This window comes from Scardinius erythrophthalmus, assembly GCF_964197995.2.
Source record: "Scardinius erythrophthalmus genome assembly, chromosome: 6".
NCBI lineage: Eukaryota > Metazoa > Chordata > Actinopteri > Cypriniformes > Leuciscidae > Scardinius > Scardinius erythrophthalmus.
Window position 1 is genome coordinate 31,101,834 of NC_138226.1, and position 22,972 is coordinate 31,124,805.

Here is a 22,972-nt window from a genome sequence, read left to right on the forward strand (position 1 = left end):
GATAAACAGAGAGACTAATATTCGCGTAGACGCCATTCTTCTTATGATGTAACGAGTACATCAGGATTTATGGGAAGTGTTCCCGGTTCTGGCTGACCTAATCTATGCAGCCTAACATTGAATTATAAAAGTCTATAATGTGTTATGTATATGCTAGGTCAAAGAGATGTGTTTTTAGGCTAGATTTGAACTGACAGAGTGTGTCTGCTTCCCGGACAATGTTAGGAAGATTGTTCCAAAGTTTTGGTGCTAAATAGGAGAAGGATCTACCACCAGCAGTCGATTTTTATATTCTAGGTATTATCAACTGGCCGGAATTTTGAGATCGCAATAGACGTGAAGGACTATAATGCGTTTAGACTACTAAAACCATTTAGTGCTTTGTAAGTAATCAGCAATATTTTAAAATGTATACATTGTTTAATAGGGGGCCAGTGCAGTGTTGGCAGAACAGGGCTAATATGGTCATACTTCCTGGTTCTGGTAAGAACTCGAGCTGCTGCGTTTTGAACTAGCTGTAGTTTGTTTATTAAGCGTGCAGGGCAACCACCCATTAGAGCATTACAATAATCTAGCCTTGAGGTCATGAACGCATGAACTAAATTGTTCCACATTTGTCAATGAGCACATATGACGCAATTTAGATATATTTTTAAGATGGAAAAATGTAGTTTTACAGATACTAGACACGTGACTTTCAAATGAAAGATTGCTATCAAAGAGCACACCCAGGTTCCTAACCGACGACGAAGACTCGACAGAGCAGCCATCAAGTGTTAGACAGTATTCTAGGTTATTACGTGAGGAACTTTTTTGTCCAATAATTAGAATCTGTTTTTTCAGAATTTAGTAGTATGAAATGAAATTACGAGTCATCCAATTTTTTACATCACCTATGCATTCCGTTAATTTTGTGAATTGGTAAGTTTCGTCAGGGCGTGAAGAAATATAGAGCTGAGTATCATCAGCATAACAGTGAAAACTAATTCAATAGGGCAGGACTTGATTTTAAGCATCGGAAATTGAATAAATCTCCCTTTTCTTATGATTGGACCACATAAAGTGGTGTTATCAGAATAGGAAAGTAATTTCACAGACAAAGCAAGTTTTTAAAATTTGATGAAATATCATGAAGATGTGCATGCAATGTCACACACAATAGCATGCACCCATAAATCATGCACAACAAGACCAGGAAAATGCATTAAGGATAATTTTGATGTCATGCTGACTTTAACCCTGTAATGAGATATGAAATAAAGAAATATATTTTTTTTAAATGGAAGTTTTTTGAATGTTTAGACAAAATAATTATATATAATATTTATTATTATTATGCAGTTGAATGCATTTGCTGATAATTTTTTGGGCAAAAAAAATCTGATAGCTTGTAATGTAAATCAATGAGATCTTTATAACAGTATAGCAGACTTACATACGATGCATAACAATATCAGTTGTCAAACTATATTTTGCAGTAATGATATTTAAATGCTCAGTTTTATGATCAAAGCTCTGTATTTTTTTATTGTGGGAGGCAAAACATAATGCAATGCAGATCAATGATGACTGCGAGATGAATATTAATGAGTAATTGATGAATAAACGTTCCTCAAAAGCCTGATGTATCATATTTAATATGTACATTTTAACATGATTTTTCAAACTAATAATGTATGGATATTCCAGTAAAGTTGTTTTAGTCCAGTCAGTGTTCATCTTTAAATATTAATAATAATTTAAAAGTCATTCTTACATTTTCCATAAATGTTTAGAGGTTTAAACGTTTTTACAAGTACACTAAAACTTGCTATAAAAAAAGCATAAACCTTGAATCAGATGACAGAAGGCATGTAGATTGCGTACAACTGTTTTTTTTAACAACGTTTTGATCATGTTTATAATTTCGATGCCTTAGAAATGTGCATATCAAAATACAGTAGGATTTAGAGTTAAGAGCGTTGAGTGCTTTTGAGGAGCACCTGCCACGTTTCTCATGCTCCATATTTTTCAACCGGAGATGCCAGCCATTGTTCCAAAAGAGTTAAAATCCACACACTTTTTCACCAGATATCCATTTCCTGCAAATAAAACGCAAACACAGTAACACTGTAACTAATTAAAGTTGTGATATGATTGTTTCTCAATTAAAGGGAATTGCATCGTGCTCCTAAGTTGATATCCGCGTGTCAGATTTGAATAATGTGCTGTGGTTTAGAGTGGCAGAGAGGAACGCGTTCGGCATACTGATGATACTTCACTCTCACAACCCCGCCGGGGATAGAGCACTGCGCTTTCGCCGCATATGGGATCCATTATTCCTACCCGTATTAAACAGCTTAATGGCCCCATCTCCCAGACTTTGATTTCCAGGATGATATAATGCGTGAGGATAGAGAGTGCTGGAGGAGGGAGGGGGTCGGATCTCACACACACACACTCTTTGACCCATCAGCTGATGACATGTGTCATTTTGATGGAAGACTGATGGGTCAGCTGTAAGTCATTCCAAGCGGATGCACTGACAGAATGTCTGAAAGTGGCATTAAGGATCTACATGTCCTTGAAGGCTTTTCCTGCAGTCCTGTTACCGCAGCTTTAAAAACTATTGGACCCGGTGTGGTGGTAAGCGTTTGCACATTAGGATGCGATAATGAGAGTTACTGTGGGATTTCTCCTTTAGTGATTATCATGGCTATTTACAGCTTCGCTCTATCTGAGGAGGCATTTGTGGCTGTGTGTTTGGCTGGAGCGTTGGGAACCGAGTGGCCGCATTGAATAGTCCTAATAAAAGTGTGGCTGTGCTCTCAATGCTGGGACTGGAATCGACTCCAATTCCTGGTTCTGTTGTTTTCTATTATTTTTCAGTTCTTTGTTTTTTGAAAAATTGGAGGAACGTGTTCACTCTTGCTTGTGTCTGTATGATACTCTCATTAGAGTATTAGTAGACTGCCTGCTTAATATCTGCTAACTCTTTATTGTTATGGTCCTTTAACCGACATTCTACTGGACGATGAGTAACTTTGCAACTACATGTCAACTTATTGTAACCCTAACCCTACCAGTCTACTAATACTCTACTAACACTCTAATGAGAGTGGTACAGTAGGTGCAACATTACTTATAGTCAACATAATGTGTTAAAGGACCATCAAAATAAAGTGAAACCCCAGTTTCACCCTTTAAACTAAATTATAGTGTTTATAAGACTAGATTATACTTTTTACTTACTTTTTACATCCACCTGTAGAACAAGTCAGTGTTTGTGTTTAAATGTCTGTATTGTGTTTTAGGTGCAAAATTTGTTAACACTTTACAATAAGGTTCATTAGTTAACATTAGTTAACTACCTGACCTAAGAATGAACAACAGTTCATATTAGTTTCAACATTTACTAATACGCTATTAAAATCAAAGGTTGTATTTGTTAACATTAGTTAATGCACTGTGAACTAACATGAACAATGAACAACTGTATTTTTATTAACTAACATTAACAAAGATTAATAAATACCGTAACATCTGTATAGCTTATTGTTATTCATGTTAGTTAATACATTAACTAATGTTAACTAATGAACCTTATTGTAAATTGTTACCCAAAATTTTAAATTTAAACTTGTCCAAGATAGGCTAATCAGTATTTGTCAGTCAGCTATTCGACATGCAGGATCATGAAACGGTGACAAACCTCACGAAAGTTAACGAAAGGCAAATCACCAATTTGTTCACATATGTGGCTTTATTTGAACGTTTCAGCATGACATACCATGGAAATGACACAAAAAAATTATATGACCCAATAAGTTACGACAACATATGTTTTTACATTGCTTTAACTCATCAAAAATAAGTTAAGCAATTTTGGTTACACTTTATTTTAAGGTTTCATTGTACAGTGTAATTATATATTTAAGTACTGAGTAATATTAAGCAACTACATGCACTTACTATAGGGTTAGGGTAGGATTAGGATTTGGTTGAGGGTTAGTTGCATGTAATTATGCATCATTTACTGTTATTACCATGGTAAGTACATGTAACAATATGTAACAAGGACACTGGAAAATAAAGTGTTACTGCATTTATATATATATATATATATATATATATATATATATATATATATATATATATACACACACAAGATTCAACTCATTTTTAAGTCAGTTCAATGTAATTTAAGTTGAAATAACTTAAACATCCTAGTTGATTGTACTTGAAATTGAAGGCAGCAACTTTTTTTTTTACAGTGTAGTGACATCATTACGCATTCGAGGAAATTAATCAGATTTTGCATCACTATTAGCAAGCGACCGAGAGGCAAATTAATGATTAGCTCTGTTAAACAAAAAAAAAAGAAAAGAAAATACATTAAAGAGGAGTCAACTCTTTGATGGAATCAATTCTCGACTCCCAACGCCTCAGAATCGATTCTTTTTGGAAACGATTCCCAGCGCCACTGAATGGCGTCTCAGCTCTCACGTGGTTGTGCCGTTTGTGTGTGCTGCAGGTTCCTCTGAATGCTGTTATGAGTTCCTGAGTGCTCCGTTCTCCCCGGCCAGCTGTCTTGAAAGAGCAAGGGCTCAGGTGGCAGCAGAGGCACCCAGAGAAACAAACACTGAAGACCGGCCATGGCGAGCGGTAACTAACCTCCTCTAATTATGTCCAGTACTTGCCCTGTTTAGTCAAACCACACATGCTTCCAAAACCTAGTGAGCTTCCAACGTGGGCAGCATTTTAAGCAGGCTAATGATGTGAAAACTGTTCCAAACGTAGGCAGGATGATTGTGTTGTCTTCTGAGATATCTCGTTATAACAAATCCTAGGGCAGACTCGCATCTGTCCGTTGTGGAAAATGCAATCAGTGAAAAAATTAAGCCGGTAATATTTTTGTTTTTGAAAGAAATTAAAACTTTTATTCAGCAAGGATGCATTAAAGTGATCAAAAGTGACAATAAAGACATTTCTATTGTTACAAAAGATTTCTATTTCAAATAAATGCTGTCCTTTTCACCAAAGAATCATGAAAAAAAGCATCATGGTTTCCACTATTAAGCGCAACTGTTTTCAACATTAATAATAATAAGACATTCAGTACTGCAACATAAACAGTTTGAAACAAAAATAGCAGCTGAATAAGGCTCTCAGTCCTGTATTTGTATTGGTTTTGGTAACTTACAGTGACAGAGAAATGAGTGGTATGTCATCTGAAGGTTTTAGATCCTGTCACTGTTGTCCCGGTGCTTGAGCTACGTGTCACTTGAATGCTCCGCTCTTCACCCAGAAATAAAAGCTGCTGTCGGTTAATGAAGATTTGATGGATGAACTCGTGGGCAGTGAAGATTGAAATTAAATTGATGAAGATTGGAGTCTTGTTGAGTCAAAATTGACTTTTTAGTTTTATTTCTTTGATATTGCTTTGTCACTGCTTTATCACTGTCGATTTGGTTACTTGTAAGAGAATACGGCCTTGACACCCTTTGCACGTTCACACAGACAGTATTCGAGACTCTAAGTTGCTGTGTGAACGGGACATTTCAAGACTCATACTCATAAGTAAATGAAGTTTTCGATCCCACAGTGAGAACGTAGCCTAATAGACTGTATTCTCTTTTGCAGCAGCAGACGGCATTGGCAGTTTGGGAACCGAGCAGAGCCACGTCAACGTTCCCGTGGCCGATCCCGGTGCCTGGGCCACCGCCATGAACAACCTGGGCATTGTGCCGATGGGCTTAACCGGGCAGCAGCTGGTTTCAGGTAAAGCCTTGCGCCCTCCCTCCAGTGTGTTAATCCTAGTGTTTCATCCACTGCTCTCTCTGCTCTTCCCTTTCACGGCAGGGGGAATAAAAGGCAGATATTAAACCGGGGTTCCCATATTTCCCCTCTGGCAAGCTGCACAGGCACCAGCCTACCCTGCCAAATATGTGACCTTTAGAAGCAAAATTACATTTGGATTTTACATTGAAGCATGTTACAGTTTGTTGAGCTTTATTCTTCAGCTGAGATACTGGATTGTTGTGGCTCTGAAAAGCCCACGGCCTGGTGTGACGGTGGAACCTACCGCTTTCTTGCCTTAAGCCCTGAGCGCTGGTCTCCACTGAAGCTTTGCAGAGATTGTCTGAGAGCTGGACAGCTGATCATCAGCAGTCATCTGCAATCGGTCATCATAACAGGCCTGCTGCTGTTGCAAATGCCAGTTACACACACACACACACACACACACACACACACACACACACACACACACACACACACACACACACGTCTCATAAGAGAAACGTTTACGATTTTATCACAAACAGGCGGGACTAATGGAGTGCTTGACGGTTTGTTTTCTCCATACACTGGCAGTTCACCTCTCTTGCTTTGACAGCACTCATGAGTGGGAGTTAAAATAAAGTCAAGCTACTTTTTTAAAGAAGTAGTTAGCATCAGCAAAAGCTGCTAATAAAGTAGCCAGCTACAATTAAACTATTTGAGTTATCGATATTTTCATATCTAAATTTATTATTATCCAGTGATGATGTATAATTTGTTCTCTGTTAGGGTGACAGCATATATTAATACTAAAGTATTATATAGTACTATATAATATAGTGTACAAATACAGTAGTAATGAATAGCAGGTAGTCAAATATGTGCCTTACTTTTTAAATAGGTTAATTTACGGTCTTATAAACTGTCTGAATGAACCGATTCTCTCGAATAAACGGGACTGTTCAACATGTTTGTGAATATTCCCCTCCTCATTTACCCACAATACAAATGTGAAATTAAAAACAGCAAAAAAAAAAAAGTAATTTTGTCTGCAAAATTTACACTAGCATTCAAAAGTTTGGGGTCTGTAAGATTATTTAATGTTTTTGAAAGTCTCTAATGCTCACAAGGGCTGCATTTATATGATCTCAGTAAAAACAGTAATATTGTGAAATAATGGTGTGAATAATGGTTAAAATGACTGTTTTCTAGTTGAATATATTTTACAATATAATTTATTCCTGTGATTTCAGCATCATTACTCATTATTATTACAGTCTTCAGTGTCACATGATACTTGGGAAATTATTCTAATATGATGATGGTTCTAAAATGCCATTTCTTATTATTATCAATGTTGAAAACTGAACATTGAACACAAAACTGAACAAGTTAGTGTTGCTACTTTTTTGTTAACTATTCTTTTGAGACAAATAAATTCTCTCCTTGTTTTGATCCTATTATAATTAATATCATGCTAAGGGAAGCCGTGGATTGAGGCAAATTAGGCTCAAGATTAAAATGCATGAGCCGGTATTTCAGATCATGATTATTTATGAGAATTTGGGAAGGCACAAGTCATTTGAATTGCATATAGGGTTTTTTTTCTTTTCTTGGGTGATTTCAGAAATCATCTAAGAATGAATATTAAAACTATTATCCTCAGCTTCCGAGCTAAAGCCTTTGGTAATACGCCACAGCTGAAAGAAACACTTGCAGCAATTCACATGAGGAATTTATACAGTATACGGTATCCTCTTTCTTTCTGTGTTTCTTTCATACACACATGTAGTACATGCAGACTTGCAGCGATATGCCTCTACCTGAAAGAGGATTTTGTCTTTGAGAACAAACAGGCTGGAAAGTCTCTGGCTCCAGAAGGACTATTATGTCGCTGACAGAAATTCAAAAAGGAATGATTGGAAAAGATTTGCCTGGTTTCTGTTGAATATAACAGATTATTGCTGAAATAAACTCTGAGTCTTTGTTTTAATTTCCTTCAGCATGTTTCCAGGCACACTTCAACATCACACATATTGCTCATGACACACATGGACACACACACGCACGCACACACACACACACACACACACACAGCTTGCATTTTGTCCCATATCTGCTCATAAATTTGCTGCTCTCAGAACAGATGCCCACTTGCACAATTTTCGCAGGCAGTTTCAATCTCAGCATTTCAGCACATTTTCTATTGATTATAAATGTTTATTTGCACCAGCTCATTAGAAGACATGCTTTGTCAGAATTTTTTTTTCCAGATGGTTTTATCCCGCTGGATTGGTGAGGCACAACAATGAGTGCTCCTCTAAATATAGACGATTTTCCCGCAGTTAGGAGTTGCTTTTGCTGAAGTTCTATTGTGAGAGTTTTACGCTGAGCATGCTGGGAGATTTGGGTTCAGAATTGGTGTAAGCTCTGAATGTATGAATGCATAGATTTACACAAGATTCACCAAGGCTGCTTTAAGTGGCTTAGAAGAAGAAGAAAGAAAGAAAGAAAGAAAGAAAGAAAGAAAGAAAGAAAGAAAGAAAGAAAGAAAGAAAGAAAGAAAGAAAGAAAGAAAGAAAGAAAGAAAGAAAGAAAGAAAGAAAGAATAAAACCCAAATCAGGCTCCACCAGAAACAGTTGCGTGCAGTCATGATGACCTAAATAACTACAGCACTGTATTGACAAAGAAACGTCTTCCTGAGAGCTGTTTATGGAAGCACCAGGACCTAGAAAGATGTATGTGAAAACAGCCAACAAGGGCAGAGCTTGTGTTCAAATCTCAGAAAAAACAACGTTATACAGTACATGACAATGTTTATGCATTTATTCTAAATTATCTGTCATTTGTTTAGAAAAGTAGTGATTATTATACACTCACCTAGAGGATTATTCGGAACACCTGTTCAATTTCTCATTAATGCAATTATCTAATCAACCAATCACATGGCAGTTGCTTCAATGCATTTAGGGGTGTGGTCCTGGGCAAGACAATCTCCTGAACTCCTGAACTGAATGTCAGAATGGGAAAGAAAGGTGATTTAAGCAATTGAGCGTGGCATGGTTGTTGGTGCCAGACGGGCCGGTCTGAGTATTTCACAATCTGCTCAGTTACTGGGATTTTCACGCACAACCATTTCTAGGGTTTACAAAGAATGGCGTGAAAAGGGAAAAACATCCAGTATGCGGCAGTCCTGTGGGCGAAAATGCCTTGTTGATGCTAGAGGTCAGAGGAGAATGGGCCGACTGATTCAAGCTGATAGAAGAGCAACTTTGACTGAAATAACCACTCGTTACAACCGAGGTATGCAGCAAAGCATTTGTGAAGCCACAACACGCACAACCTTGAGGCGGATGGGCTACAACAGCAGAAGACCCCACCGGGTACCACTCATCTCCACTACAAATAGGAAAAAGAGGCTACAATTTGCACGAGCTCACCAAAATTTGATAGTTGAAGACTGGAAAAATGTTGCCTGGTCTGATGAGTCTCGATTTCTGTTGAGACATTCAGATGGTAGAGTCAGAATTTGGCGTAAACAGAATGTGAACATGGATCCATCATGCCTTGTTACCACTGTGCAGGCTGCTGGTGGTGGTGTAATGGTGTGGGGGATGTTTTCTTGGCACACTTTAGGCCCCTTAGTGCCAATTAGGCATCGTTTAAATGCCACGGCCTACCTGAGCATTGTTTCTGACCATGTCCATCCCTTTATGACCACCATGTACCCATCCTCTGATGGCTACTTCCAGCAGGATAATGCACCATGTCACAAAGCTCGAATCATTTCAAATTGGTTTCTTGAACATGACAATGAGTTCACTGTACTAAAATGGCCCCCAAAGTCACCAGATCTCAACCCAATAGAGCATCTTTGGGATGTGGTGGAACGGGAGCTTCGTGCCCTGGATGTGCATCCCACAAATCTCCATCAACTGCAAGATGCTATCCTATCAATATGGGCCAACATTTCTAAAGAATGCTTTCAGCACCTTGTTGAATCAATGCCACGTAGAATTAAGGCAGTTCTGAAGGCGAAAGGGGGTCAAACACAGTATTAGTATGGTGTTCCTAATAATCCTTTAGGTGAGTGTATTATATTATATGTTATTATCAATAATTATCTGCCAATATTCATTTAAAATTCTCTACAATTTCTGAAAGCATTAAGGCAGGGACATTGAGGGAGTGTTTATCACTAACCATAAGAACATGTACACTTGGGCTGCATGGTTAAATAAGATAAAACTGGAATCACTATGGGTTATTGTCATGTGTAATCTGTTTTGGTTTCGTTTTCTAACCCCGGATTTCCACCAACTGCGGAACGGCTGCGGATTGGCTCCATGCTCCGCCGTTCTTCAATACCCACCAGGACCGGATTTGTTGCATAACGGCTGTGGCCATGATTAACAGCTGAAGTCATGAGGACCCACGAGATCTCGCGAATTCACGTATGATCACGCGATATAAGTGCTGAATTGCTGCGGAGCTCTCCGGCATCTGGCAAAAATAGAAGCTCTGCGTATCTGCTCCGGAGGGCTGCGGATCGCCAGAGTCGAAACGCAGCCGTTCCGCAGTCAGTGAAAATACACACATTGAATTTAATGGAAACCTATTTACTCCGCCGCCATTTCGGAGCGGATCCGCAGTCGTTCCGCAGTTGGTTGAAATTAGGGGTAAGGGTACATTTACACGACAGTGATATGCTTAAAACGGAGACGTTTTTCCTTTGAGTTTTGGGCGTACAGATGACACCATTGTCAAAATGATCCCCATTCACACGGATCCGTGAAAATGACTAAAAACACTGTATTCTTCTACCAGGCCATTAGATGGCGATGAAACTCTATAGGTTGAACACGTAATACGCATGTGCATGACGTCATCAGAGATTAGCGTTTTTGTTGTTTACACGAAGACCGTTTTCAAAAACGTGCACTTTGAACCCCGTTTTCAAAAGTTTACGTTTGCAGGCACCCAAAACGCTGTTGTCGTGTAAATGAACGGCCAAAACGCATAAAAAGTTTTACGTTTTTAGTTGAAAACGATGTCGTGTAAAAAGCCCTAGTGTTTTGTTCCTATGTGTAATGGTGGGGACTTAAAATTAATTCAATATGCAAAAATGTTACCCAATCATAGCAGTTAACTGAACTGCTGAACTGAACTGAACTGATAATGACGGTAACCATAGAAACAAAGGAGTAGCGGGAAAAGAACAAAGGAGAACAGGAACCAATAAAAATACAAACTAAGAGTCCAAACACTAACACGTGACAATTATAAAACTGTATAAAACATTTAGAAACTTTTTAACAGTTCACAACCCCTTTAACATTTGAAAATTAAAAAATTAATACATAAATATTAGCATTTTTAATTTTACAGTTGTACTGTAAAATAAAATTATTATATGATTTTTTCTTATAGTAATAATAATAATAATAAATAATAACAATAATTTTATTTTACAGTACTATTATTATTATTATTATTTTATAGTCATACTGGTGTAATATGACAACAATTGTGCAACCCTACTAACAAGCACTGCAGTTTTTTTTATCATAATCTCAATTTTTATCAAAAATAATTGTTGTACACAACAAATAGCTTCAATTTTAATAGAACCTAAGCAGTAAATGTTAAATGCAGGTTTGTTGTGTGACTCTTGTCATGTCATTTTGGCTGCTCTGGATAATTATGCATATTAGCTGTGGTGAGCAATGACTGGAAATCTTTCAAGCCCGAAAAAAGCAAGACTGTAAAAAACAGCTGAGACAAATTTCCTTACGGATTATGTTTTTGGACTGCAGGGCCTGGGGCTGCAGGGTTTGCCGCTTTGGATTTAGTAATGTTGTTTGTGATGGGCTCTGATTAATGCCGTCTCACCTCTGAAATGATGAGCAGCTGCGTCCTGTAGGAACTAAATGTTTTGGAAGCTGCTGACTTCGTAGTGAATCCAATTTCTATGGAAAACAGATAATAACTACAAATAAAACCTGAAGCAGGTTTTTGGAAAAGAAACAAGAGCTGTGAGCCAAAGGATTGAGTAGCTCTTGAATCATTCTGACTGAAGAAAAACAACATTAAGAAACGATAAATGTGAAGGCGTGTGTGTAATTTACCTGTTTACATTTTGATTTGAGTTTTGCATGGATCTCCTGATGCGTTTCACATGATTGCAGCCGCTATGAGGTTTATGGATCGTAATTTTCATCATCTCTTTCCCCAGCAAGGGATTTAAGATTTTCTTCCAGTTCAAGCATCTCTTGTGTGAGATTTAGTGTTCTCTATTGTATTGTGTCACTACAGGACAAAGTAAGCAGGAGTGTCCTGATTAAGGTTGAAATATTACAACACTCTAAAAAATACTGCTACGTAAAAAAGTGAAGCTACAAACTAGTTGTTTTTTTCCGTTTTTTTATTTTTTTTTTCAACACCAAGGCTTGTTTAAAAAACGTGCCTCTACCTATATTTCTGCAAAACACCATAAACATATATACAATTCACTGCAGTTTTCAGCTTAAATTAACACTGGTAGCAGTAAAACACTAACAACTTTCATTCCTTTTCACACAAATTATGATTACAGGGGCAGATTATTAAAGACTTTTGTGTGTTTCCTTGCACAACACTATATTATGAGCTCAACACTTACCATATGTAAACTAATACATTTTGACATTTGCATCACATATTCTACTCTATATGTATGTATTTTCTAATATAGTAAACTTGCTCGGTAGCTCACCTGGTACAGCACTCGCAATGTGGAGCGCACTGCACAAATCCTGTGAAACAAGAGTCACAATAACTTAAATACTAAGAAGCAAGCTGAAATGCCATGGTTGATTCAGTAAATGTGTTTTCATATCCCGTTTGCTTTAGTTAACTCTATCAGTAATTTTAGGGTAGAGTTTAGTGTAGGTGTTACATTACTGTGAAACGCGATAGAGCATTAAAGGTAAAATTTGTATTTTCTCGCTGCTAGGGGTCGCTAACCTCTTCAATACAATAACAAAGGCGTAGATTGATGATGCAGAGACTGAGCGGAATCATGGAACTTGTCATCATGCCGATGGATCTAATAATATTTATGGGGAAATATGCTTATGGATGAGTGAATACATTGATGTTTTTTAACATGACTGAGGTATGAAGCAGGGCTAATGAGATTGCTAATGAGAAAGATTGCTAATCAGCGCCACACGCGAGTCCCGCGGATATAAAGCAATGAGGACATTTCATTCTACCGAACTACCCGCAAATGCTGAATTGATACTCAAACTGGTCAGTTTATTTAACAAATTAAACTTGTGAGGCCGCAGCGCTGTTTCACTTGGTCATAGTAACCATGGCAACATACGTGGACAACTGCGTAACGGCACGCTGTTGTTGTTTCGTTCAAACATTATGGACCATGGCAAGCAGACTTTGGGACAAAAGGAGAAATAAAATGAGGATAAATTTTGGCGTGGTGTTTTTGAGATGCCCAGAGCTTTGCGACAAACTTCGACTTGACAGAGAACGCTCTTGCATGAGCTTTATAAGACAGGTGAGCAAATGTACATAAAACGCATCAATGTTACAGTATATAGCTCAACAAGATGAAATGTTAGAATATGATCAGTACGATATTCTAATGTTGATCTAGCTTACTGCTAGTCTCATACAGCCAACAAACTAACACATAGAACAACATTATAACTTATAACACACTCAAATGCAGTTTAGTGTGATAGTGTAGACCTAGTGAAACAGCGATGTGTTACCTCACACGTTTAATATGTAAAATAAACTGACCTGTATGAATAGTAATTCAGCACTTGCGGGTAGTTTTTATATGTCCTATATATGACTTTATATGACTCGCGTGTGGCAATCTACACCTTTGTTATTGTTTTGAAGAGGTTATCGACCCCTAGTGGCGAAAAAATACATATTGTACCTTAAAAGGGGTGGTTGATTATGATTTCACTTTTCTAACTTTAGTTAGTGTGTAATGTTGCTGTTTGAGCATAAACAACATCTGCAGGGTTACAACGATCAAAGTTCAAAGCAAATAAAAAGATATTTGCTTTTAAAGAAATTGTTTTTTAAGGACTACAACAAACGGCTGATAGGGACTACACGACATTCCTCCCGGGTTAGTGACATCACTGAACCTAAAATTTACATAAACCCCGCCCCCGGGAATGCGCAGTCCATGTTGAGAAGAGGAAGAGTTGTTGTAGTACAGCACATTTGTGAGTCTCCTCAAGCTGTCACATCCGTCTTTTCGCATGCAATACAGTGCGTAACACAAATGCAATAGCATGTCACTCTGTAGGCATTTTACAACAGTTCCCACACAAGTGATTTTATAGATTATCATGACAGAATATGCTAATCAAAGACTTGAAGATAGTTAACTCCACATCAGCAACATAAATTCATCAACTAGCCATCCAGAAACGTCCTGTTGCTCTACATGTCGTCACTTCTTCTTGAGTCTCTCCATCATTGTCCAACTCCAGTTTAAACATAAAAGGCAGAACAGTTTCTGAAATTTTAGTGCTTGTCTGCGTGAGGTAATCATAGCTGCTGACACACACACACATGCACACACACACATGAGCTCTTGAAGCTCCGCCCACTGTGCCGGGAGCAGCAGCACATTTGCATTTAAGGGGACACACGCCGAAACGATGCGTTTTTACTAACCCTCAAAAAGGGATAGTTTTAACATGCTGTAAAAAAATATCTGTGGGGTATTTTGAGTATATTTATAACTTCACATACACACTCTGGGGACAACAGAGACGTATTTTACATATTTTAAAAAGGGGCATTATACCACCCCTTTAAAGCATTTTTTTGTTTATGCTGAGTTGGCTGATATGGCTGTTGTCTAGCAGCTTAGATGCAAAAGGTTTCAGCTATTGATATACTATTTTGAAAGTCAGTTGTCGTTAATTTAGTTCAAAAACAAAAGTGCCCAGCAGTAGTCTGTTTATCAAGACAAAACGAGTAATATTGGGCTGGCCATGTGATAAAAAAATAATTAAAAAAAACACTAAGTCTTCATCTCATACGAGTGAAGATTTTAAACATATTGTAAACACAGTACTATTCATTTATCTGTATGTCAACCTGTTTTAATGAGAACAAATTAATTAGTGCTTGTTTAAGTGGTTGACTCAGCACAGTAATTATAATGACTGAATATGACTGTATTAGTTAAGAGGCAAAAATGACATAACGAAGGAATGTTAACTATTTTTTTTAAAAAGTGTAGTAAAAGTGTAGTCTTTATAAAAAAGTCTTTATAAAAGTGTAGTAGTAGAAAAAAGCTCTCAGCACTCTCACTTTTGAGTGTTAAGACTATTTTAATTATTAGCTTATAAACACAACATTAAAGGGATAATTCAGCCAAAAATAATAATTCTCTCATCGTGTCACCCTCAAGTTGTTCCAAACCTGTATGAATTTCTTTCTTCTGCTGAACAACAAAAGAACATATTTTGAAGAGTTGATGGACCCATTGACTACCATAGTATTTTTACAATGGAAGACAATGGAGCCCATCAACTATTATGGATATGCATTTTCTTCAAAATGTTTTATTTTGTGTTCAGCAGAAGAAAGAAATGTATACAGGTTTGGAATAACTTGAGGGTGAGTGAATGATGACAGAATTTTCATTTTTCGGTGAACTATCCCTTAAATGACAGTAAGAAGACATGACAGTGACATATGGTACTTGAACACTTTATTATCATACTGTCTTATATTACAACTTATATTAAATATATATCAAGAAATATTATATTTCATCCATACCGAACTAACAAGCCAATCAAATCATGAATGCGTTTTATTTGAACCATTATTGATGATTGATGAACTTGACCAGAGTGAGTTACTCAACTGCTTCTGTTGAATTTCAACTTTAACAGTTTCAGAGGTTTCAAATTAGCTTCTGGCAGCTTTACAAAATCAGCTCATCATTGGGAAAAACTTTTCTGCTCCTTGGTTTCATCAGTCAAGTTACCTTGGAATATGTACCATATTCCATTTTAAATGTGGAAACTTTTGAACTTTTACTCAAGCATGTTTTTGTACTTCAGATTTATTCAAATGCACTTCACTTTTCTCTCCTTTTTTAAAACAAATGCAAACAAATACATTTGTGTAATTAAATTACTGTATTATTCGTAATCAGTAGTGAAATGTAAAATAGGAATAATGGAATATAATCCATTAAAAAAAAACATTCTTGATTGGTTATCATTCATAGTTGCATTTAGAGCAGTAAATGTTGACACTGTAAATGTTTCTTTTTATCATATAGCGCATTGTCAAACATATACATTATAAAGTGTGCATGCACTGTAAAAAATTTACCCGTAAATTTACAGTAAAATACTGGCAGCTGTGGTTCCAGCCATTTACCTTAATTTTACGGTTTCAACACCGTTTTTTCCATTTTACAGTTGCGCTGTAATTTCACAGTAAAATACTGACAGCTGTGGTTCCAGCTATTTACCGTAATTCAACAGTACCAATACTGTTGTTCATTTTACAGCTTTACTGTAATTTCACAGTAAAATACTGGCTGCTGAGCCATTTATTGTAATTCTACCATTTCAATACTATTTTATATTGTACTTGCAACAATGGTTACAGCAGGTAAAGGACTTCCATCGTGGTTTACAGTGCACGCAGTTTACTGCATAAATCCAGTATGTTCCGGTCTCAGATCCTGTGCAGCTTAGTGTGATGAAAGCTCATTGAAGAAGAAACTAATCTTTAGTAGATTTTCTGGGTTTTGGTCGAATGTGGAGTGAGAGCAGTGACCTGGTCTCTTCTCATCTCTGTGAAGCCTTTCAACAGCTTTGTTCTTATTTCTTAGGCTTTTTTTTTGTGTGTGTGTGTGTGATAGTGCTCAGGTCCAAATAAATGACTGCATTTGTAACTCTTTTTGTTTCCCTCTCCAGACTCAATATGTATACAGGGTTTTGACCCCAACCTTGGCATCCTCACCCCAATCAACCCCATGATGGCTGGCATCACTCTGGTCCCGCCCCATCCTGTGGCAGAACTTCCTGTTATTAAGGAAATCATCCACTGCAAGAGCTGCACACTGTTCCCGCAGAACCCCAGTAAGAGCCACTGTTTTACAGCAGCCTACCACAGCACAATTATTAGAGGTTTCACCATAAAACAGGCACACAAATGAATGTAGCCAACCCTTATTTACTTCTACTGATGTCATGGTAAATATATAAAGCAGCTTACAGTCTGTGCCATGTTGAATGACCTGTAACTGTGGGGTAAAATGTTCCACTGAAAGACCTGTAACTTTATGCCAAACGTTTTACGGTTATTGAAATCACAGCAACCACAGGATAGTGTTTATTAATTCATCCAATGTGGAAAATCAGAGAAAGACCAAATGTTAAATCTCGGTTGAGCTTAGTCCTATAAACTATAAATCTAAATGAACCCTAAATCATAATTAACTTTAACCACACAGACTAATTTCACACAGTTAAATTCATATTCTTAATAAAAAATCTTGTTTTGATAATGGAAGGAAACTAATGATGATTCATTAAAGGGATAGTTCACCCAAAAATGAAAATTCTGTCATCATTTACTCACCCTCATGACGTTCCAAACCCGTAAAACTGTCGTTCATCTTCGGAACACAAATGATGATCTTTTTGATGAAATCTGAGAGATTTCTGTCCCCCCCATTGACAGCTACGCAATTACCACTTTGACGCTACAAAGTGCTCAGTTCATAAAGAGATCGTAAAACAAATCAATATGAATTGAGTGGTTTAGTCCAAAATTTCTAAAGAGACACGATTTTATACAGTATGGTGAACAGATTGAATTTAGGCTTTTATTCACAATGAGCTTTCAGAATTTTGGGTGAACTAACTGTCCCTTGAATAAATGGTGATAATATCTTGTTATACCACACCATAATTGACCATCTCCATGTTTGGTGATTTGCAGATGCAATTTCACAAAATATATATTAATAAATGAATTATAAAATAATTTTGGCTCCAAAAATATTCCATGTTCATGTATTTATGTATTTGGGATGAAGTATATTTCATTTGTTCAAATGATTTCATTTCAAAGCCCTAAAATCTGTTTATTTTCAGGTTAAAATCCATTTCGAATCCCAAATTGTCAATATGAACCCTGTTATATGTAAACTAGACTCCATTTTCTATTAACAATAGCTAGTTAATGTGAAAACAATTAGATCACTTGATCAAACTGTTTTAGTCATACAATCTGAGTGCGGTAAGACACTTTTGTGGATTCTGCAGATCTTCCTCCTCCTTCTACGAGAGAGAGGCCTCCAGGATGCAAGACTGTGTTTGTTGGTGGGCTTCCAGAAAATGCAACTGAGGAGATCGTCAAAGAAGTGTTTGACCAATGTGGAGAGATTGTCGCCATCCGCAAGAGCAAGAAAAACTTCTGCCACATTCGTTACATTGAGGAGTTCATGGTAGACAAGGCCCTCTATCTCTCTGGTGAGTCTTTGTTTTGTTTCATTTATAGATGTAAATGTTTTTCTCTGAGGCTTGTTGCGTGAAGCTGGTTTCAGTTGCTATGGTGTCAGTTTGAGATTAGTTTGAGCAAACTGGTTTTCAAGCTCAAGAACATTGTCGTGTAAACCCTAAATATCAAATCTGATGCATATGCTGGAAGTAACATAGTCTAATGACCCAGCTGTATTGTTTTGTTCAACAGGGGCTTTTATGTTGCAAGAAGGAACATCTTAAAAATGAGCAAATCCTATTTTGCATAGTTCACTGATATTTGATATATGCAAGTAGCCTGTGTTTGCTGAACAATGTTTGTCGTCCTAGGCTATCGGATGCGCATTGGCTCCAGCACTGATAAAAAGGATTCGGGCCGCATACATGTAGATTTTGCTCAGGCGAGAGATGACTTGTATGAGTGGGAGTGCAAACAAAGATTGCTGGCACGAGAGGAGCGGCACCGACGGAAAATCCACGAGGAACGGCTGAGACCTCCATCACCTCCTCCCATAATGCACTACTCAGAGCACGAGGCAGCTCTTTTGGCTGAGAAACTGAAAGGTAAGCTTTCCCACAGACTGTGGTGCCATGATCTCATCTAGCCTTTAAAGCACAGATTTGTCATCATTAATGTAGTGCCGAGAGAAATTCGGGTTCTTTGGAAAAGCTTCAAGGCAGGACTTTTATGCTTCTAATAAATGCGAAATGTGGTAAGATGACCTACACCGCCAGGTCTGTTTTCCTTCAGAGATTTCGCAGCTGTCCACGACTGGTCTCTGATGATGTGACAGACATTAATGAGTGGCTGGATAGTTTTGAGGTTCTTACGCATACAGTCCTCAGTCCCGTCTGCGGCTGCCAGCCAAACGGCCCCAGCTGTTGTTTATTCTGTGCGACTGGTGTGTTTATATGATCAGCTAGTTCCATTCATCAGCTTCAATGAGACCAATGATTGCCAATGAAGTGAACACTCAGTACCAGGCTCCTGTAAAGCCAAAGGGTTTCCAAGGTTGACTAAATAGTTTTCATTTGCATTTAGGGTGCTTAAATGTGCTTAAAATTGACTTGATTTTTGGTTGATTCTAATCAAGAAATATGATACTGTGCAAGAGTTTATCATATTGTGCTTTATTGAAACACTGGAGACCTGGTGCAGTTTCACTGGAGTCTCATTTTAGTATCAATTTTGTCTCAGATGTTTCCTAAAATTGTTGACATGCTGTAAAAGTATTGAGCTGTGGAGAGCAGTTCAGATCATTTCATTTTTCTCGTGAAACTCTAGAGGAGACATGTGAGATTTATTGGGACATTTTCTCAGGAGAAAACTCTGAGAAGCAGAAGTACCCCATTTGCTCATTGTTTCACACATAATATGTTGCGTAAAAGAACCAAATGAGATTTTAAAGGTATATTTGTTCCACTTCCACGGCTTTGCATGGACATAAGTGGCCAGTTGCATCAACAACGGACAGTTAGTGTGAGGTTTGAATTACTTAACCATGTTTATTTTTTCTGTTTATTCTGAGAACCAAATGAGATATGAGATTTAATCTGTGACATAATTGTTTCTCTTCTATGACTTGTTTAGATTAGTTTTATTTTATTTCTCTACCCTATGGCCTCTACATTTCTCCATAAGGCACACAAAATGGAAAACACTTCAGGAGTTTTGAAGTCGTCAACTGATATGTTGAATTCTACAGGATTTCTGGGAGATGTGTGTGTTGCGTTCTTTAACGATCCATCCACACATAAAGCCGTTCTTGAAAAAGGAAGCTGTTGTGTTTACAGCTGTGACAATGAGCATTTACCATGATCAACTAAACACTTTTTTTTAAGGATTTGAAGTCATCACCTTTATTTATACAGCGCTTTATGCAATACAGATTTTTTTCAAAGCAGCTTTAACAGTGATAAACAGGAAAATGATTCAATGATGTGGTTCATTTCAGCTGTACAGCAGCTCTAAAAGAAAACAGTGTAATTGTTCAGCTGAAGTCCAGTGTTGATTCAGTTCTGTTTGTAAAGACCATCAATTATTAAATTAGTACATTTCATCTATAAAGCAGTTCTGCACAAAACAAAACAGTGATGCCATCAATTAGCTCAGTTCAGTTCTCATCCAATAGTGTCAGTGCAGTCAGATCAATAATATTGTTGAATATTAAAGTGTGTGATGTTCATGGCATAGACTCTTTAAAATGCGTCCAAGAGTTTTACACATCGGTCTGTTATTATAGGGACATCGTCATTACATTTTCTGTGAACCGACTGTGATTGGTTGCTTTTCATGTCAATCAGACAGCTTCTTGGGCGGTCCTTGGCCAATGGAAACTGCTATGGAATCCAGACCTTCTGCTGAGTCTGGAGGTCTGGTTATGCAAGAATATTTGGGGACTGATTGCTTTGCCCTCTACCTCTCTGGTGTGTCTTTGTTTTTAATTTATACATATAAATGTTTGTTTTGTTTCTCTAATGCTATAACAATAAATGGTAACATGAACAGTGAAGGTTTCCAAGGTTGACTACATAGTTTTCATTTGCTTTTTGGGTGTTTAAAATCTGAGGTTAAAAACTCATTTAATTTATCTTGTGAAACTCTAGAGGAGACTTGAGTGAAATTTATTGGGACATTATCTCAGGAAACTCTGAGAAGCTGGAGACTTAAGCAGAAGTATCCATTTGCTGTCCTTTTTATGTCATTGTTGTCTAGAAGAACCAAGTGAGATATTAAAGAGATTTAATTTGTGATTTCTTCTGTCCTACGAATTTGCATGGACGTAATTTGCAGTTGCGTCATCAACGTTGGCTGTAAATGTTTTGCAGATCTCCTCTCGATTCCAGACAGACAGGAATAGTTAGTGTAATGTTTAACATATTTAACCACACTTATTTCTGAATCTAGAGAGGTTCGAAGGTGCCACATGGTCATCACATTTTCAAGGTGCCGCATACTGTGCTGTGTTTCCACCTCAGAGTTACGCCAATCCATCACACACTTTGACGTTCACACATATTCGTAATGTCACCTTTCACGTTTTCATTTCAGAGCCGGTTCCTGGCTGACAGCTGTTTTCCCATGCTGTGATTTGATTACAGCTAGCGGCTCCAGAAAGGTAGTGATGGTTGAGTTATGCTGGCTGCGGTGGTTTCCATGCCTCTCTGAGCTCTTGTCTCTCTGGAGAGACTGCTTTCATTTCGATGACGGGGACTTGACTGCAGCCTCCACCTCATCAGCAATCACAGCACTCCATGTCAAGCACTTCCCATGCTCTCTGCGTGGCACATCCAGAGCTCTCGCTGTATGTTCTCATGTTTATTGAGCCCAGGAGGCAACAGACAAAACATCTCAGACGGGGTTTCGATATTCTGGTGTCTGGCACAGTTTTGCTCATGCCTGACATCTAATTGCCTCTCCAACACAACCTTTGTTTAAACTCAAGCCATTCTGCTAATTAGTTCTACACAAATGTTGCTTTTCAAGTATAAACAGCATGCAAATGGGCCTCAGTATAGTGGGAACGTTATTGGGCACATTTGTGTCCCAAAGATTAATTTTTATTACATTTTTAGATTTTTACAGATGTTTTTTTATATATTTGTTGTACGAAGGTCACATTAAAACTGTCTTGAAAACATTTGACTTTGCCTTTATCATAAATTATTGCTTTTAATGTATAGATTTTATTGTTTTACCCTTGTCTCAGACCCAATTTCAATCTCAAGTTATGAAAATCCATCATAAAAATAGCATTTATTACATTTTTATGAAAAAAAAAACTATAATTGTATCATTTCAATAATCAGTGAGTGAGTTTATTGTGTGAAATTGATTTACAGTTTTACACAAATGATGACTGTCCCTCAATTATAGCATTCCACAACAAACAACAACATTATACATAAAAAACATTAATTTGTTTAGACATTGTGTGTGTATTTAGGATACATAAAATATAGCTAGCTATGAAATTAGCTTTAGCGAGTCAAAAGATTCTGCATTTTATTCCACAAATGTTAAAAATATCATTTAAACACGCATTTGCTCATCCTTAAATCTGGCCGTTCTTCAGCTCTTAATATATCGACTTTAATTCTATCCAATGCTGCTTTCTGTCTCTTGCATTTGGAAACACTTTAATGCTATTCATTCAGACAGCCCCTGGTTAATGCTTTCTGGCAAGTAAATGCTCATTGCCACATTATGCTTTCATGGAAAAATTAATATGAGCAATGTTTAAAACAAAGCTAATTTCCTGACCATAACTGAAACTGACTGCATTGGCAGTCACGTAGCAGCTTACATAGTGTCTGAGTTACGGAGAGGTCGGATGACTGAATGCTGGGAATTTTGAAGGAGAGTGTGGAGATTTCACATTTGCATTTCTCATTTTGCTCTCATTAGGCATAAGATTAGCAGAGCAGGCTCGTTTGACTGTGGAAATTATTTTTATTCTCGTCAGATGGCATTTTTGCCCGAGGGTTGGGAGAATTCAATTTCCTTTAATTAGCTGGGAAGTTTGAGTGCCACCTTAATAACATACCTGCTCTTGATCTCAAACGCCCAGAGCCCCTTGGCCCTCTTACCAACCGCACATGGGAATAACATTTATTTAATTGAAAAAAGGACTAAAACAGATATCACATATACACT

The 22,972-nt window shown here is 37.4% G+C and overlaps 1 protein-coding gene across 6 annotated transcripts in view; it reads left to right on the forward strand.

Moving 5' to 3' along the window:
• enox1 (ecto-NOX disulfide-thiol exchanger 1) overlaps positions 1-22,972 on the forward strand; it is a 122,430-nt gene that overhangs the window by 70,090 nt on the left and 29,368 nt on the right. For 4 of the 6 annotated variants that reach the window (XM_081369573.1, XM_081369572.1, XM_081369575.1 and 1 more), the window contains 5 exons: positions 4,514-4,644; positions 5,623-5,760; positions 16,744-16,908; positions 18,100-18,306; positions 18,646-18,879. In XM_081369573.1, the coding sequence (XP_081225699.1) occupies positions 4,635-4,644; positions 5,623-5,760; positions 16,744-16,908; positions 18,100-18,306; positions 18,646-18,879 (754 nt within the window). In that variant the 5' untranslated portion in view covers positions 4,514-4,634. The remainder of the gene's footprint in view (positions 1-4,513; positions 4,645-5,622; positions 5,761-16,743; positions 16,909-18,099; positions 18,307-18,645; positions 18,880-22,972) is intronic. The other 2 variants (XM_081369576.1, XM_081369577.1) reach the window with 2 other exon arrangements.